At 43.8% G+C, this 18901-nt stretch overlaps 1 protein-coding gene across 1 annotated transcript in view; it reads right to left on the bottom strand.

Annotated features, from left to right (window-relative positions):
- Positions 1–1834: 1834 nt before the first annotated feature.
- The window catches only part of GARS1 (glycyl-tRNA synthetase 1), a 28747-nt gene continuing 11680 nt past the window's right edge, over positions 1835–18901 (bottom strand). Inside the window, exons 7-17 of the mRNA XM_074869546.1 lie at positions 17862–18007; positions 16657–16806; positions 14918–15080; positions 13846–14010; positions 11169–11276; positions 10489–10634; positions 8585–8670; positions 6272–6381; positions 4803–4896; positions 3692–3882; positions 1835–2178 (exon numbers count right to left, since the gene is read on the bottom strand). Coding sequence (XP_074725647.1) covers positions 2053–2178; positions 3692–3882; positions 4803–4896; positions 6272–6381; positions 8585–8670; positions 10489–10634; positions 11169–11276; positions 13846–14010; positions 14918–15080; positions 16657–16806; positions 17862–18007 — 1485 coding nt within the window. The 3' untranslated portion in view covers positions 1835–2052. The remainder of the gene's footprint in view (positions 2179–3691; positions 3883–4802; positions 4897–6271; positions 6382–8584; positions 8671–10488; positions 10635–11168; positions 11277–13845; positions 14011–14917; positions 15081–16656; positions 16807–17861; positions 18008–18901) is intronic.

Raw genomic sequence — 18901 nt, 5'->3', positions numbered from 1 at the left:
TGGTGACTGCATGCCTGCTGTCACCACCAGGATGAATTCACGCAACCAAGCCCAGCAAAACAAAACTAAATCAGCAGCACAGCGATTTACGGGCATGGTGAAACCCCCACCCCCTGTGCCAGTGTCTGCCCCTCCTTCTCCAATGCCCCCGATCCATCTGCTTCTGCAGAAGACCAAAACTACAGGAAGTTACGCAGAAATGTTCACTAATTACTGTTTGCCTGCCAATCTGGAGAAGGTATCAGCTGCTATGACAGATAAAGCAGCTTTCAGTCACACAAATCAATTGATGCTTTCAAGCATCCTCTTCTGCATTTGTTTTTAAAGCCTTTCCTTGACGAGTATCAGACCTGCTTACGCAAGGCTAAAGCTTGCTAGGTTTGCTCACATGCGACTGACAGAGCCAGCAGTGCCAAATGCCTGATTTACACCAGGGCTAAAGAAAGGTGGGGATCAGGCCTCAGATTTAGCTATGAGGGACAGACAGGCAAGGGCCAGAATGTAAAGCACAAGCTGCAGCTACGCTGCTCAGGTTCTTCCCATTGAAACACCAACTCTGCTTCTCCCCACTGGGAATTTTGGGAATGTGTTAGGGCATCAGAGCAGAACCTCTCAGGAGCATCCAATTTATTTCATACTTAAGGCTCCGTGATTCAGAGAAATTTATTATTAGTTATTATTTTGGCTAAAGCTCTCAGGTCATCATTTGATTTCACTGCGCAGCATTGCCTGCAGTCATGTTTTAAAAAGAGCTCTTACAAATGTGCAAAAGACTCAGCCAGTGCAACGACTTCCAGCTCAGCTTCCCCTGCAGCCATGTCGGAGTCACTCCTGGGAGTCGGTCACAGGCACATGGCAGGGAGAGGTCATGGCTGAGCCATGCCTGCTGCCAGGGCTCCTCGAAGCTGCACGGTGCCTGCTCTCCTAGCCCAGCACATCACCTACCCTAGCAGATCTCTAGTCGGCTACATCCAGCACAGTGCTAGAGATCGTTCTCTAACCTCTCTTTAAACGAATGTTTTAAACCCAAGCAAAACCTTGGAGGAGAATGCTTCCCTACCCTCTGAAGGGGAGGTTTCTAGCCCACAGATAGAAATCCCTGGGATGGCAGTACCAGAGCCCTCTCCAAGGCTGGAGGACATCCGAGCAGGCTAAGAAATGACACGGAAAGAGACAAGACCTTGCCTCTCTGCTGAGAGCCTGAAACACAAGTGGGTGTGAGGCCTCTCCTAGCTGGTCCAGGTCAGGTGCCATTCCCACCTCCGGCTGGAGCAAGGCGTGCTGACAGCACACGGCTTTGAATTTCCACACTGCCCAGGAAGTCAAAGGACAGCCTCCAGTTTCAGCCCTTGCTGCCAGAAGACACTTAACGAACAAGTGACCCTGCCAGTGCTCCTATTCTTCATGCTCGTAGCTACTCGCTCCCTCAACCAAGAAAACCAACCATGCCAAGCAAGAGCAAGAACTGGAACAGGATTTTCCACCCCCTCTCTTCTCCTGCACTCAAATGCTCTCAATTCTGCAGAAACAGGTATTAAACACCTGCAGACAGAAGAAAGCACTGAACCCATCTCTTAAAGCAGCTGCTTGAAGCACTGCGCAATGGTGAAAGGAGGACCGACACCTTCATCAGCCCTTCACAAACATGAGGCCAAGCAACTAGTACCGTCTTGCACAAGCGTCCAAGGTGATCTGAATCCAGATGAAAGGGTGTATGGTCCCTGCCTTCTTGAGGGGCTGTAACAAAGCTGTAACACCCATAGCCAAAAAAAAAAAAAAAAAAAAGACATTTCTGAAGAAAGTACAAGGCTGCATAAACACAGAGAAGCAGGCATATATAATGGCGTTTTTATTCATAACACCTTTAACTTGGACTGCAATTATTTCAGTTTTTGAAGTTAAATTCAGGCAGCAATTGAGAAGAAAAGAAAACAAATAGTCCCTGTGTGCACAAACAATGCAGCTTTGAATAATACACAGTAAGTTTATGTCATATTAACATGAACAGTAAAAAGTGGACATTTGACAGGATTTTACTTTAGGTCCTTTTCTTTATTCCTCTATTGTGTCCTTTTTGCCAGTCTCTTGTCCCTCAAATTGTGGATACTTTGCCTCAACGTCAGCCCAAGTTAGATAACCGTTCGCCAGGTCACGAATGACGGCAGGAAGTTCAGAGATCTGCAGGCAAAGTCACAAAGACATATGAAACACAAGTCATCAGAATCAAGTTGCTCTGTTGGATACTTGGGGAACATGGGTAATATTTACATCAGCAACAGAACAGGTGCAAGGTATCTTCCTGCAAGATCATTTTTGGAGAGAAAAACCACTAACTAAGAGGACATCTTAAATCACAGTCTGTGTCATCTCAGCAAAGACTGCTCAGTTATTCAGGGTAACCCATGAGGGAAATGCAACTGTCACTGTGGTGGACCCACAGCAACATTCATCCCTGGTACTGTTATATTACAGTTTTGGAAGGGAAAGAAAACAATACACACATCCAAAAGATGCTGTAAGCCATGATTTAGCCAGGCCCTGTTTACTGTAAGACCAGCACAAAAGAAGCTGCCAGTTGCCTTTTCTTTGCTCCTCATAGTACGCTACCAAAGGATCAGCTAGAAAAACTAGAAAATTTGCAGAAATTGAAGGAATCATAGAATGGTTTGAGATGGAAGGAACCTTAAAGATCATCTAGCTCCAGCCCCCCTGCCATGGGCAGGGACACCTTCCACTAGACCAGGTTGCTCAAAGCCCCGTCCAACCTGGCCTTGAACACTGCCAGGGAGGGGATCATATCAAAGTTTCATCTCTGCAGTGAGGGGTGACCCTGGTGATACACAGACAGACGGGTGCCCTGAGGAACTGGCACTGCCTCTTACATGGAACCAAACCCACAGCCAGCTCAGTAGCCCCAAGCAGTACATGTGCTTCTGTACAGAGCAGAGCTAGAACAACTCAGCCTTGCAGGTGAGCACTAACTCCTCCTCCTACAGGAGCCAAACTGTGTTCCTGGTGGGGGCCAGGGAGAAAAGGGCATGAGAGAGGTGCCAAGACTACACATCCACATCTCTGAGCAGATTTTGCTCGCAGACAATGAGACCACCATAGGGAGCTTTGCTATTTGTCTCTCTATTATGGCCGTACTAGCAGAGTGTGCTTACGGCAGGTGTGGCTTTTCGGCAATGGTTCACCAGATCCTCTGGTGCTGCACAGACAACACCGGCGGGAAGCAAGCTTTAAGGAGTTATGTCTGAGCTGTGCTCTGCCAGCCAGCCTGTAGCAGGCAAATATCTTCTGCCTTTTGCTGTCTGTGGATTCAGAGGAGCCGTGCCTTTGAAAGTGAGACCCAGCCCAGCAAATGCATTTACTCATCAGCCTTCAGTCGGAAAAAGGCACTCTAAAGAGCAGTGCAATCGGCACAAGGCATGGCTTCCAAGTAAGATCAACACCTCCTACATCCAAGAAAAACAAAAGCTTATCCTCACTTTTGCAGCAGGGCTGGCATCTTCTGTTTGACCAGTATCTCTTCCCTGGGGATTTCTTAGAATAGCTAAATTGGCTACGGGAGCTGGAAGCACATAGACCTGAGACATTGCTGGATCAGAAACAGCACCTAATGCTCTCCCCTAGCCTGTAAGAAACAAGACTTAGCTCTGTCAGCAGCCCAACCCGTCTGCCTGCCCTTTACCTCGGCTCGGATCTGGCGCATTGAGTCGCGGTCTCTCAGGGTGGCGGTGTGAGGCGTCCGGTTAACGGTGTCGAAGTCGATCGTGATCCCGAAGGCCACACCAATCTCATCAGTCCTGGCATAGCGCCGGCCGATGGATCCAGAGGAATCATCCACCTTGTGAGAGATGCCGTTCCTGGTGAGTGCTTCAGCTGCAAGAAGCAGACAAGGGGGGATCACCAGGACTCATTACATACTCAGCAGGCAACATGATCCTAGCAGAGGCCTCCCATATCCTCATGGCACTACCTGAAGTGAGGCACCACGCATCCTCGTTTCAAGCAGCATCACAGACCCTCACTTTTATTTTGACAGAGGATCCAATGTTCCAGTCCCTGCCAAACCTAGAAGCTCAAACCCAGCCCACAGGTCTATCTCTACTCTCACAGCTCTCCACATTGTATTGCTCAACTCCTACCCAAAGAACAAAAGTCACTGACTTCTTCAACCTGCCATTACAGTCCCAGGACTCTGCTTTAACTCAAAAACATGCCAGCCTTACATGTGTGCAGGGGCATGTCCAGCATGAGGAGGTGAGGTCCCAAGCAGAACTGATGCCAACAGCCAAAGGCACTGACATGCAGCCTATGCTCTATCCTTCACTTATTCACTTTTAGATGGTACCAGTGGACATTCTGACAGAATGCTTGGATGCTCAGCAGCACTAGGACCAATTTAATTAATTAGCTGGCTAACAAGAACAAAGAAAAGAAGGTTATAAAAAAAAAAAAACCCACAAACCAAAAAGAAACCAAAACCCCAGTGCTCCTGACAACTTTTCCTATGCAGCGGGAAAGATTTCTTTTTGACACAGAAAGGAAAAAAGAAGTGTCTTTTACATTGCAAACCAACATGGGGAAGAGCAGGGAGTTGGGTTTAAGTCTAGACTGAAGAGTTTGATACCCAAAGTTGACTGATACCAACCAACTCAGCTGTTTTAATTTGATGGCTCTCCCACTGCACACTAGAGTGCCACATGATCCCAATGCTATTTTCTCCCTGTAGCACTGAGGAAGAAACCTCTCTTCCCAGTGCACATCTCCATCGGATCCACAGTGCTTAATACACTTACATAATTCCTTGACAAAAGGCATGAATTCCTGATTCTGGCTTAGAGGAAGAACGGAGCACTTGAACGGTGCTACAACAGCTGGGAAGCTGAAGAACTAAGGAAAAAAGGAAAAGCCAAATAAATACAAGTTTAGTGGTTACACCACGTTCTTAGAGGTGAGAATAAGCTCTGACTGAGGTTAGAGGCAGGGTGACTGTTCCAGGGGAGTCACTGGCCTTCTGTAAGACATCAGCATTCAGGGCCCCAGCAGTAATACCTCACACTGCTGAAGGAAGGTTGATTTTCTTTAGCTGTCCTCCACTCCCTCTTCCCTCCCAACAGCCAAACATTACCTCCCACCAAAAGAGGTCTACCAGAGCCCTCCCTGAAGAATATGAACCTCAACTGAATTACAGAAAAATGAAGGGTAGAGGGGTCTTTCCAGGAGATTTAGTCTTATGCAGAGTCTAAAGGGAAAAGTTCTTACAATCATCTCCCTGTTTGATTCCCACAGAGACTCTGCACACACATGGAGCACATACAGCTCTAAGGTTTTCGGAATCCTCCACAGACACACTCAGAAAAGAAAAATATGTCAAAAGGGGGTTGAAAAAAAAAAAATTCTTTCCTGTCAATCAGCAAAGACTGTGTAAGGGTACAGAAGTAATGTAACTGAGACAAACCACAAAACAGAGCAGCCCAGGCTACGTAGAAAATAAATGGGTACTTAGAATGAAGATAACTACAATATTTTAGACTTCATGAGCAGTTTGTGATTGAAAGACAACTGTGTCCTAATTTTAAGCTCCTGAACCGTGTTCCCCCCCCTCATAATTGTATCACATCCTGTGGCAACCAGAGACACTAAGGAGTGCTGCTGCTGTTCTTTTTTATGAACAGTCAGAAACAATGAACAGGAACCAGTATCAAGTTTACGGCCAGCTTCCCATGGGCCACCAGCAGTGGTGCAGAGCATCAGTTTGGGCACTGGCTGAAACAGGCTGGTGCTCTGTATGTTAACACACACTTCCCTCTGGCCCCTGCTACAGCAAAGTTTCAGGACAAGATTTTAGGGGTGCCCAGAATGAGAGAAGGTTGAATTTCATGGGGGACTGAGGAAACAGTTAGTCTATTGTCTTGCTACACAGAACTATGATTCCAGGAAAAGCAGCAGAGAGAAAATAAAACACTGAAGAGATGCCTTTCTCTGAGCAATGGGACATTGCCAAGTGTGAATCCAGAAGGAGGAATTTCTCGCCCCTTGCCAGTAATACAGTGAGAGCCTCATGCACACACAGCTCCAGAATGCTCTCAGTGCACACATGTAAATAACACATATGCTGGCAAAAACAGCAATTCAACAGCCCACCTGGGTTTTCCCATCTCTACTCTGATTAGTGCAGTCTTATTTTAGCCCTTTCCCTGGATGTTAGGAAAAGTCAAATGCTTGCAGCCGGTTTAAGATGAGGCCCAGCCACAGGAAAGCTCACCGTTCTCTGCTCATCTCCGTCCCGAATGTGGAATGTGTGTTCAAACACTGTGTACATGATCCTCCCAATACCAAATGATGGTTCAATTACATTTGGGATGATTTCTTCCACTGGAACACAAAAGAACCCATGTCATCATTAAAAAATAATTCATACACAAAAGAAGATGTGTTTACTGAGGCTGCCTTTCTGCTCAGAAGTTCTGATTACATGCAGCTGAGGAAATGGAAATAAAGATTAAAATTTTCTGCTCTAAATACAAATACCTGAGGTGGAGATTTGGACTTAGTCCATGTGCAGAATGTATTTAGGCTGTAAAACACAAGCCAGGGCCCCTTCTCTGGCCCTAAGAGCAAACAGCACAGCACAACTTGCATCCACATAGATACACCCTCTTCCACTTGACAACAGTGATACCTCATCCAAACTGTTCACTGGGAACAGTCCCTGCTCCACACCAAGCCACAAACTGTCCAGGCATTGTCTGGGAGAGTGCTATCTGGCACAAACCAAAACTCTGCCAGGGAACAGGCTAGCAATTAAACAGCCCGGATGATGGCAGAGCAATGCTCAGTCTCTGGCCCACTTCAGTTAAATGTACAGACACAGCCTCAGTATCCAGCAGGCTGAGCAAAGAAGCATTGAGTTGGATCTGAAGCTCCAATTCCAGCAAAGACTCTCTCTGTACTCTTGAGCCGTTCAGCTGCCTGGTTCAATGCTGCTCCCCTCCCTGTTCTCCATCTCCCTGCAATGTATCACAAGAATGGGAGAGAATGAGGACCAACTAGTTAATGTTTGCAAAAGCTCTCAGAAGACGTGATGTGCTATGTTATTATATACCCATCATTCTCTCCAGTCCTTGCTACATGTCTGTCAGAGAGGCTTTTTCCTCCTTCTCCCCTCTGTGTATGAAAGGAGCTCAGTGGACAGCTGTCCTGCTCAGACAGTGCAGCTTTTTAGAAAGAGCTCAGATAGCTACTGGAGAAGAAACAACAGTTACAGACATCAGCTGCTTTTGAAAACCAAGGCTAGCATCCAGCTCTCCAGCAATCCACACTGACTTGCTTCCCACTCTATGTGCCTAGAGAGCCAGTGCTCAATTAAGCACCTAACCCAGGGTGGGACTTCACCTTCCAAAAGGTCTTATTTATGCATTGATCAGCCAGTTTTCAAGACAAGAGAGAAGGAAACCACAAGCTTTGCCTGCTGCTTGCAGACAGCAGCCAAACTGCCAAATGGTCAAATTTAAAGGAAAACCAGCAACTGCAGTTCTACTTACTGGTCCCGAGCAATACTGCAATCACTAACACTTACAACTCTGATTCCTTCTTTGAAGCAATAAAGCAAAGCCTGGCACAGCAGCAGCACACGCTGACCGAAAGACACCTGAACATCTCAAAGGCTCAGCAGCTGCAAGAACAAATACATTCTGCACATGCTACAAGTTGCTCTACTTGTTCCTAGAAGCATTTATTATGTTCTCAACCCTGGGCAGGATAATCCACTAGTTACAATATGAACTGGGGAAAAATCTACCTCAGTCTCCAGCTCTGTCAAAGACTTCCCAAACGACCTTGGGTGAGGCGCTTACAGAGCTGGCTGGAAAGACAAGACTTCTTTGAGGAACTAAATCCATGCATTTTGGAAAGTTACCTTCTAGCCCCATTTCCCATATCAGGACAACAGCTCTATGGAGATGCAGTCACTGGCCAAAACTGATGTGATTATCGACTACCAGAGGAACTGACTGGACTCGTCAGCTTAAAGAGCCTGGTCAGGATGGCAGCCTGGCAAGCTGGCAGATGCCAGAAGACTTGGCTCCAGGCAGCGGAGTAACAACAGGAGCTCTGAGCGCAGAGATCTGCCCCTAGCCCTACCAACAGACTGCCACATCTGCTGCACTGCAATGGACTTGAAGATCAAAGCTCCCAAAGCTGGTGCACTTTGCACAGCTCCTCCATCACTACAGCAGCTGGTTCTCAGCACCACATGGTGGGTTACAAATCCCAGAGTAAGCAACTGAAGCAGCATGAATATAATAATATGCCACTCAAAGTCTATTAAATGGGTTACTGAGCAGACCAGGTGAGAAGCAGGCAGAGAGGCCTGCATCAGTGGTCACTGAAATCCCACTGCTGTGTGAAAGCTTTCCAACTCTCTTAAATTATCAAATCTCGAGGAAATAACATTTGGCATTTTTCCTGTGCCATGGTACAATACTAACAGGACAATGCAACTAGTCAAGTTCACATTCAAAATGTATCCTGATCTGCCTCTTATTTTTGATGATCAAACAACAAAGACAAAATTTACCATGTAATGTTTTCTGAAATCTCTTCACAGTAACCATGTCCTTTGTTAATTTAAAAGTTTTCCCTTCTGTTTCAACAGTGAATTCCCTGCAAAGAAAAAAGAAGTCACTTATAACTTGTTTGTTTATTGCTGTAGCTTTTATTTCCTTAATTTCATTGGTCAGTTGACTTTAAGAGTGGGGTGACAGAAGCCAGGGCAAACCCCCAGAGATCAAAGAAACATGTGGCATACCCATTAAAAGAAATTCATGTTAATAATAAAATTACTCCATCTACATTAAAAACAACCATTTTCATAATCACAGTGAACTCAGTTGTGGTTAACAGCCCGAAGCAAACTCAGTTAGGAAATGGAAGAATCTCAGGATGAAGCACATACACCAAAAGAAAAAAAGGGAGGCACACAAAACAGGCACTTGCTGCAGACTGTACATCTTGTCGAGTGCATGGACTTCTCATGAAAACTGACTTGTGTCAGAAAATGCCCTGCATTTTCACAGATACCAAAGGGGAGGATACAACATAGTTATTTTACTATTTCTAAAGCTTTTGATATTATGGTTCTTTAACTACTTTGTCCTGCTCCTTGCTAACTTCCAACTAGCACACACTCCTTGCCAAGGAGAATTTAGGCTGCATTGACCTATCCCACTTACAGGAAGCAAATGTCTTTATTATTATGTGTCCTAACAGAAAATTGCTGCTGTAAACCTGAGTGCTTCACAAGATTAATTTATACACACGTGGTCATATGAAAGGCAGGCCCAACACCCTGACACTGTCAATGTGTACTCAGCAATGGTACCCTCCCTGCTGAACTGTTCAGATCAGGATAATACAAAAACCAACATGTTTAAGAAAAGTTTGTGGCTAATCACCTGCACTTGGACCCGATACCAAATGGGCTGAAGTTTATAAAGGCTTTGCTGTGAATACAGCTACAGCTGGACGCTAAATTTAAACCACCGTCACGATTCACAGTCCACTATGAATTCAACCTGGGATACTGCTTATAACTCATCTATTGAATCATTTCAGTGGGATTCTGAATGAACTAAGTTCACTTTCTTCTGTGTAAACATATCCTGCAATAGCTTCTCTCTCCATCTCGAGTGCTACCGTTTTTTTCTACACTTTCACATTCACAGAAATGTAAAAGAAATAAATCTTAGCTCAGGGAAAAAAAAAAAGTGTTACCTAGAATGTATGCATTGATCCTACACCCTGAATCATTTCCTGTTTGCAATGAAGTTTATTTGTTATTGTTGCACAATTAGCCGTCACATAACATATACAGCTGTTTGACTGCTTCAGCCAAATCTGACAACTGTAGATCTCTCTTACATTTTCAGTTTCTGCATGTGTTAGGAATACAGGCAGACAGGTTGAGGAAAGACATACAAATTGCTGCCCCAATAAGGCAAAGGCTGTAACAAATCCTAAAGCATGTCACTAAACATGGGAGGATACTCACACAAGTTTTGGTTCTCATTTAACTATTTTGTTCACAGAATTATTTGATTAATTTTAAAATTAAGTTCAAAACCATCTGCCAGCTCTGGTCAACTCTCAAACCAGAGTAGGAAAGCTGGTAAACACATCCCATTTCACTGAGGTGTCTCTTTTATGGGATAATCCTACTAAAGCCAGAACCTCATTCCCATGCAAATAAACAAATATTTGAATACCATCATTACACATTTATGTGCATATATCAAGAGATATGTTGATGGATGGCCAGCAATTACTTGGCAGAAGGGACAGCACTAAAACATTTCAGATGATCCACTCATCCTATTCTCACGAGGAAGCTGTTTTCTGGTGGCTCAGATTAATCCAGCAGCACTTTGGGAACCCTCATCAGAGGTGTCAGAGAAGGGTCCCACGCGCACACAGCCAGCTCACCCTTTCTCGTTGAGCAGCTGCTCCATCTCAGTGATGTAACATTCATCACACATGGAAAGGTATTCCATCACCACCTTTGCATCCTTCTTATAAGCTTTGCCAATGGCTCCCTTATTTGCCTCAAACTGAACAACGTTGACTGTTCTGTACGAGGCAGTTAAGGAGTTTGAGATGACAGAAAGCAGGGCCTGGTTCTTTTGCTATGTCAAAGCTAATTGCTACACAACACAAAGAAATCTCCCCTGCTACTGGATTAAGGAATTCGCTCCAGGACAGGAAAGGAACAATAAAAAATAGTGAAGGGCAGAAGGTCAAAAATTTTGAAAGAATACAACTTTTTTACAAGTACAGCTAGCAGCAGAACCATGGAATGACATGGAGTAACCTGGGACAGTAACCCCATGTTCACATTTAAACCATGCTTCACAATCAAAGCAGAGCCTAGCATTAAGCTAGAAAACACCAAGTACAATAGTAAATCCCCTTTGCCCACCTGAGTAAAGTCACCCACATGCTCAATTCTTTGCAGGTTACTTCCCAAAGTCATGCTGGTCTGTAGCTCTAGGTCTCCCTGTTAAACTTACAGATGTAACTTAAAATAGAGCTGCACAGCTCTCCAAGACATCTCACTGTCAAATCACTTTTCACTTCAAGAGAATCTGGTTTATTTGAAAGGATATAGGTTCTTTGAGAGGCTTCTCAGCTATAAGAGGAACTTTGGTGGCACGGGCATGGCAGGAGAGGTCATAGCAGGAACGATCAGCACAGCCAACGATCTCAATCCAACCCTGAAAAAACAAAAGTGGAAGCTTTCACCAACTCACTTTTTTGTCCACTTAACCATCAAATATGTTTATTCACCCTTAAGCCCTCCCTGCTCCCATGACTGTTTTTTCTACATAATTAGCTCTGTTAAAATAAGCAGCCCTCACTCACTAGTTGCTCCTTCATTTGAATGATTCTATTTGTTTCCAGAGGAAACGATCAGTTATCTAACCAGTGCCTGTGTTCAGGGCCAGGTTTTCCACATGGCTTGGCAGAACACAGCGCTGTGCCAATAGCTTGGGGCTGGGGCCAGAGCACACAGTCCTATCACTCATATGCTATAGGCACACGAGACATCATGCCTCCAGGGCTTCACCACTCCAAAAGTACAGAATAGACAGCAGGCAAACAGCCACATTAGAGTGGCCAAAAGCTTGGCTTATGAGCTAGTGAGACACAGATCATATGCAAGGGAAGCACTTCTTTCAACATTTCAGCATGTATGGCAAAGAGGAATCTCAAAATACCATTCACACACACAGAACTGATGAAGTCTTCCAACACTTGCAGAAAATACAACCACCACCTGGCTTTTCCAAAAGACAATCCCATATAAGAAAAGGCACATCAACTGCTTTCCATTCACTCTGTCACATCAGCATGGACATACAGGCAGCCAGATGCTGTGTGGTCTTCCATTCTGCAGTGTTACAGCAGGCTGTCAGGAAAGGTGTATGAACAGAAGAAATCCCTGGGCTTGAAAAATTCCAGAACCTCTTGAGGAATTCTTACACAAACCATGAGAGTACTACAGCTACTTCTTGGAAAACACGAAATATAGGTTTATGTAATAACTTTACAGAATAGATTTTAAGGTATTCAGAGCAGTTAACTTCTTACTACTGAGTGCTGCAAGTTGGTCTAAACATTTTTGTCAGAGTTAAGTGACAAACCAAAGTCTGAGTCTAGCTCACAAAGTGATTTTGTCATGCCCCTGGGATTTCTGTCTTCTGAGTGAGGCTGTTGGACATACTGCTGTGTGAGTGCTGTCCTGATCTGTGACAAGGCTTGCAAAGTTTATTGATCTTATTTACATGGTGTGGCCCACACATGTCCAGCCTGTTTTGGGCTGGCTGGGAAGAGAGACTATGGAGTTATGGAAGTCAGCTATCTACATTCAGAGGAAGCCATTTCTTCAATCATTTTTGCAGGTCTTTTCTACATGAGGACAAATCACTTATCCGAGCTGCAAGAATTTTCTTCTAATCTTAAATTTGGTAGAATTTTACTGGCTGCTATTCCTCTAACTAGCTGTAACAAAACACTAGTGATAAGACTGTTTCAGCTCCTTAAAAGAAAGAGAGAGGAAAAAAAGAAAAACACACACCCCACACAGACAAAAACCACCAATCACACACAACTTCCTCACCCCTAGCTTGTAGGACGTTCCTCCTACCCATAAATAAGGCTGTCTGAACCATCTGAAGCCTTGACCTGTCCCCTGTTTGGCTGTCAATCTGGTCAGGACTGTGGATAGGGTCTACCCCTATAAGGGTCACTGCAGTGTCACAGGTTAACCCCACAGACCTCAGCAAAATCCCTTCAATCTTTCAATCCTTTATTGGAAGTAGACCACCAGAGTTGCCTAGATATTTTCAGAAATCTGCACATACCCCAGACTCCTAGGAAAGGCTAACCAAGCAGAAGAACATGTGCTTCACTACATGAGAGAAGAATAATGAAATAACTTTTTCTTTTTTCACTTGGATTCAACCCAAAAAGTAGATTCTGTACCCTGAAGAGGGGAATGGATTCACAATCGTCTAGTTACTATGCCTTTTAAGACATTTCTTTTGAAACTATCATTCCAACTGATAACACTTGGCAGAGACTTACTGAAGAGGCTGAAAGCTCTCAAGAAAAATCTAAAATGAGTCTAAGAGCCTTGCCCCTAGCTACCTACTGCTGGTTTACCTTAAAGAAAAAAATGACACATTTTTCAAAATCCAGCCATCAATACAAGAGAAAAACAAAGCACTCAACAAGGCCTGAACTGAAAAGCTCTTAATGACTCAGCAAGAAGACAGAAAGATCCTTGAGAAATTTTTCCCCCAGCACCAGCTGGCTGAACTGGCAGGAGTGAACTCATTTCTCACAGCTTGGAAGTGGAAAACGAAGAGCAAGAATTCAAGCAGGAAGGAATCTGCCCTGGAATAACATCTCCAGCAAAACAAATCCCTCCCCACTGCTGTCACAGGGGTTATAAGTCTTTGGAAAGCACCAGGACTTGGCTTCCTTTAACACTGGATGAAATTCAAACAGTGAAGAGTCCCCAGGCAACTTCAAGGTTCCAGCAAAGGAGCATGAACAGTTCATAAACTTGTGTAAGCCCACTGCAGGGAGCTGACTTGTTCCCTTAGTCCTGGATTCAGAATACTTCCACTGCAGTGTGTCCATACCAACGTGGGACTGGACAGAAACATCAGACTCATAGCCCTAGTTTTAAAAAACAAGAAATAAAACTGAGTCCCTTCCTGCACTATCAACAGATCTGACAGGGAGTGCCACTTGCTGTTTCACTTTGTCACTTACATACGATGTTTTGGACTCTGCATCCCAGCAGTCGCAGGCATAATGAGCCATCTCATTCTCCATATGCTGTCGGAAGCGCAGCTTCTCTGGGGATACACCGACCTTTATAAGGAAGAGGTAGATTCTGCCAATGAAGTAACCGAGAACGGAGTTATTGATCACACCCTGGAAAGGGGAAAAGCAGGAAGAAGAAAAAAAAAAAAAAAAAAAACACATAGCCATTAATTCCTAAGGATGCAAAGATCATGACTTCTCATACTTCTGCAGACAGCCTGACACATTACAGACAGAACTTCTTGCAGCTGCCTGCGATAAAGTACTAAGTCTCCCCTGAAACTATTACATTTTTTCAAATTCACCTAGTGCCACTGGCAATATCTCCATCTGAATGAAACAGTAAGTTATGATTACTCTAGAACTCATCACTAACTGTCTCTGAAGATCACCTACTTGACAATACCCTGCTGTATCCAACAGCACAGTCACTGGTATTACAACAGTGCATGGGAATTGCAGTTATGGCTCAGGACCCCACTGTGAGCTGTACCCTACAGTTCACAGTTGCAATACACCAGGGAGTGGTGGGGGTTCTTTTGCTGTTGTCTTGTTTTGCGTTTTTTTTTTTGTTTAGGCTTTGGGCAGGGCTTTGTTTTGGTGTTTTTTATTTGGGGTTTTGGGGGGGGTGAGGTAGAGGGGGTTGGTAAACCTACTTATTTGTAACTTGCATGCATGGAGAATCAGGTAGTGAAACCCCAATGTGCAAGCCACATACTGATGAAGGTCAGCAGCTGAGTATTAGATTCCCAGTCACTGCTGAGCTTTTGGCAGATACTAATACTGTTCCCCTCCCATTAGCTAAGTGTGAAGCTTAACCTCTAACCACTATCCCAGCCCCACCTGTAGCCTTTCACTACTGGTAAAAAGGGTCAGGCTTGGATCTCAGTCACACCGATTCATTGATGCTTAAATCTGGGAGCAAACCCCATCTGGCACCAACATGACAGTTTGCAGTTTAGCCTTGAGAGCAATACTCAAAAAAGCAAGGTCCATGTGCTTGCAAGAGGAATGTTACCTGTTGGACAGCATCTCCCAGCCGCATTATATGGGCGGACTGCCCGCTGACCTGGGCCTTGGAAGAGTACAGGAGGATGTTGAGATCTGCCACATTCTGAAACTTGGTGTGATTTTTCTCACTGGGATCCACAAAGTGCTCAATTTCTGCCATGGTGAATTCCCTAACAGAAATGCAAATGACCATGTGTAGTAAATATTTCATGTGCCAGCTATAGCCCCTCTAATAAATGATTATGCTTTAGCCTCTCACAAGCAAGTCAGCAGTTTAAAAACATATGCAAACCGAGAGCCAAGATAACGTACAAACTGGAACATGAACCAGTCTCAACACTGGACTTAGTTTCATCTTCAAATTTCTAATTAAACATTCTACATCTACATCTAAACAATCTACATCTACAAATTCATCTAAGGTCTCCAGGCCATAGTTATCACCACTGTGATTCAGAGCAGAGAATATCACCTTTGGAAATACTTCCAGAAGTTCTCTGGAGTTTTTTCAGGCTGCTGTTATGCCCATATTAGAAGTATACATTTCCTACAGGGTCAACCAAGACTAATCCCCTGATTAATTCAGTAGCCTTATCTCATATCAGAGGTGCCCAAAATAGCCAGGTGAGGTGATAATTTCTTGAAAATAATAATACTGCTACATTCAGCAATGGTGTACATTCCATTTTAAGAATTTTATCCTTAATACATCTACACTCACACATTGATTCGTGGCCTTATTGCTTGAAATCACTTTACATTGAATTAGCTTGTTATCAAGAACCTTTAAAAAAGCTCTAGGTAATCATTAACTTTAAATCACAGGCATCAGGATGTAATTTGCTATGATAGCATAATAACACAGTCTCCAATAAATGTGCCACAGGCATATAATTTATATTTGACTGAAAATGCATTTCAATGAGAAAAGTTCTCATTTCCAGATGTGGAAGAGAACAGGAGGACTGAGAAAATTCCAGAGTTCTCTTAGTGTTAATGATGCCACTGCCCCTCAGTGACATTTATGGCACCATATTAATCAATTACCAAGTTTACAACACATATTGCCTGTGTGGATGGCAGAACCACGCTGACTGTGCACAAGAGCTCTTGTTCCAAATAAAACGGAAGAGACCTGTGTTCAGAATAGTTCAGTTAAAATACAGACTATCCTTAAAGAAATGCAATGATCACTTTTATCCTGAGATAGAAAGCTTTGAAATTAATTCTCAACAACCCTGAGCTTTGCTTCTTGACTGATCTTGGGACACAAACGCATGTCCTGAGTCAGGTTATCTCACAACTTCCTCTCTCATAAGTTGCAGAACCGCAGAATCTGCAGAACGTTTTGATTCCAGATTTCGGTTTTAAAGTAAATCACATGAACATAATTAAATAAGCAAAGCTGCACATCTTGTAGAGAACACAGCTACCTTTAAATATGATTTGTTTAGATTATGATGGAAGCCAAATTTTCTTAGTAAAACTGAGTTTCAACCAGATGTTGCTAACACAACAGCTATTTCAGAGATCCTACTTCTCACCAGCCAGGCTTAGATAAAATTCTGCAGTTAAAACCTTAACTGTATGAGTTCACCCATGAACCCTGAGACTCACTGGGCACATTAATCAGGAGTCCTCTAGGAGAAAGAGCTGAAGTGAAAAAATCATGTACAAACACTGGAACAAAGGGAGGTGCTACCTGCTCCCAGGTACCCTTCTGTCGAAAGAGGAAGTGTGCAGTACCTCACTCTGATAAGGCCGGAGCGGGGTGAGATTTCATTTCTGAAGGAATTTCCAATCTGGGCAGCAGCAAAAGGCAGTTTGCCTTGGTTAAACTCCAGAAGACGTTTGAAGTTGAGGAAAATTCCCTGTGCAGTTTCTGGCCTCAGATAGCTGAAAGGAGATAGGGGGAAGGGAAAAATCAGGAAGATAAAAGGGTGGGGAAAACAGTGAGAAAAGTAAAACACACTTACTACAAAACTTAAAGGTGGTACTTTTTCTGGAGTCGTTTAACTCCAGACACAAAACAATGAAGCAATAGACTGAAGGGAAAAAAACAAACATCAGCTGCAGCCCAAACACAGCACTCCCTAGTTACTCCCAAAAGTAAAGTGGGTAACTTAGCTGCTTTGGAGATGCAAGCATGGAACGGAAAAAGGTGTTTGAATGAAATACAGTGGCCAGTGACATCAAGGAGGCCACAGGGAATGCACCATCTCTGCCTTTCGTATGTAGGCCTGAGCTGTATGAGGCTGCTTACAAACACGGATTTTGCCGGCAAACCATGACTGCACCTCTGCTGTTACACCAACTGTGAAGTGGCTTTAGTGTGAGGCCCCTACAACCCCTACAGTGATTTGAGACTTCCACACAGAATACCACCTACTCAGACTATTTAACATACTACACTGGAGAACACATACGACGCGTGTCTCTGACACCATCCCAGAGCATATGCAAGAATCATATTCTCCACTCTTCAATGGAGGTCTCAGTTTTCGTTTTGGAGACCCCAACTCAAGACAACAGCCTCTACATTCTCACACACTAATTACAAACACCTAGTAAATGATGCTACCACTGGATCACCCTGCTAAGTACCTTCATCCTGAAACAGGTACACTGAAGCACATTCTCTATAGCCATGAAATTGCTGACAACTGGGGACCCAACATTAACTGGCTTTATGGAAACAATCAGTAAGGCCTTGCTGTGATCCACAGTCTGGCTGCTTCAAGGACTTTCATGATCTTGCAACAGTTCCTTGTTTCTCCTCCCTTTCACCGAGAGTACAAGGAATGCCAACCTGCCAAATAAGACTTGGACTGAAAGGCAGGGGAAGGCTACTCAAGAAGAAATTGCGTATTTCAATCCTGTTGAGACTTCATTTTTATTCAGAGTGATCTATGAAGAAGGGAGAGTGTGAGCAGAACAAGACTAGTACCTACCCAGGCATGTTTCCTCCAGGTCCAATGGAGGTCTTGAACATCAGATTGAAAGAAACGGGAGGGGACAGGTCATTTCCAGTGATAGGTGATTTCACGTTGTAGTTCACAAAGAGATCTGCAAGTTCTTGCTGGCCATAATTGTCCAACTAATATTAAAACACAGGAGAATTATTTTAATTACTAGACAACAGGAATTAATTATGTCCTCTTCATCTTTTATTGAGCACAATCCACAGCTCTGCATCACCTGCCCAAACTATTCCCTTTTAACCTAAATTTTCAAGCAAGCTAAAGCTTGAGCCAATGATAGAAGAATACACAGCACATCTGCAAACCCATTTTAACAATATAGGTCCACGACTCAGTCATACCACAGAAAGTCTGAACTCTAGAGAAAAACGCAAGCACTGAGCATATGAGTGGGTGTAAAGCAGAAGAGTCATTGGGACTGCATCACCACCCACCAGTAGCTTCTTTTGAACAGCTTCAGCTAAAACATGGGAAGCAGTGTTGGGAATGAAAAAATACAGCAATAAGAGAGAAGAAAGCTAAAATTTCTGCCAGGCTTTGTCAGCATTCATTTACTTCATTCTGCTGCATGAAACACAATACTCAAGTTTTGCATTAGATGCTCTCTTTTTAGAGCTGTTCTGCATTTTAGTTAAATAGAGTAAATCTGCAGCACTGGGCTTCCTCGTGAAAGATTTTCCATTTGCTCTGAAAACAATTTGGTAATGACTGGATACTTTCACAGGTGGGGTAATGTCAACCTCTTCCAGGACCCTACCTTCCTCTTTCTCTGGAAGATGGGAATCAAGCAGTAGAACCACAGATCTAACTGCAACCTAACCGCACAAGAGCCGCAATTTCTGGCACTGTTTTGTGTGTTTATGTACTAGCCTTTTGCACGTGTACATTTAAATGTAGTTTCTAGACTTCAGTACCATGAGGGATCTATAGTGAACAGTACAGCAATGATTTAACACTCAAGTTTAAAAGAGCTGTTTCTAGCATTAATTGTCACAATCCCTCATATATCA

The sequence above is a fragment of the Strix uralensis genome, chromosome 1, assembly GCF_047716275.1.
Source record: "Strix uralensis isolate ZFMK-TIS-50842 chromosome 1, bStrUra1, whole genome shotgun sequence".
Classification (NCBI taxonomy): Eukaryota; Metazoa; Chordata; class Aves; order Strigiformes; family Strigidae; genus Strix; species Strix uralensis.
This window is presented reverse-complemented; position numbering and strand designations above follow the sequence as displayed.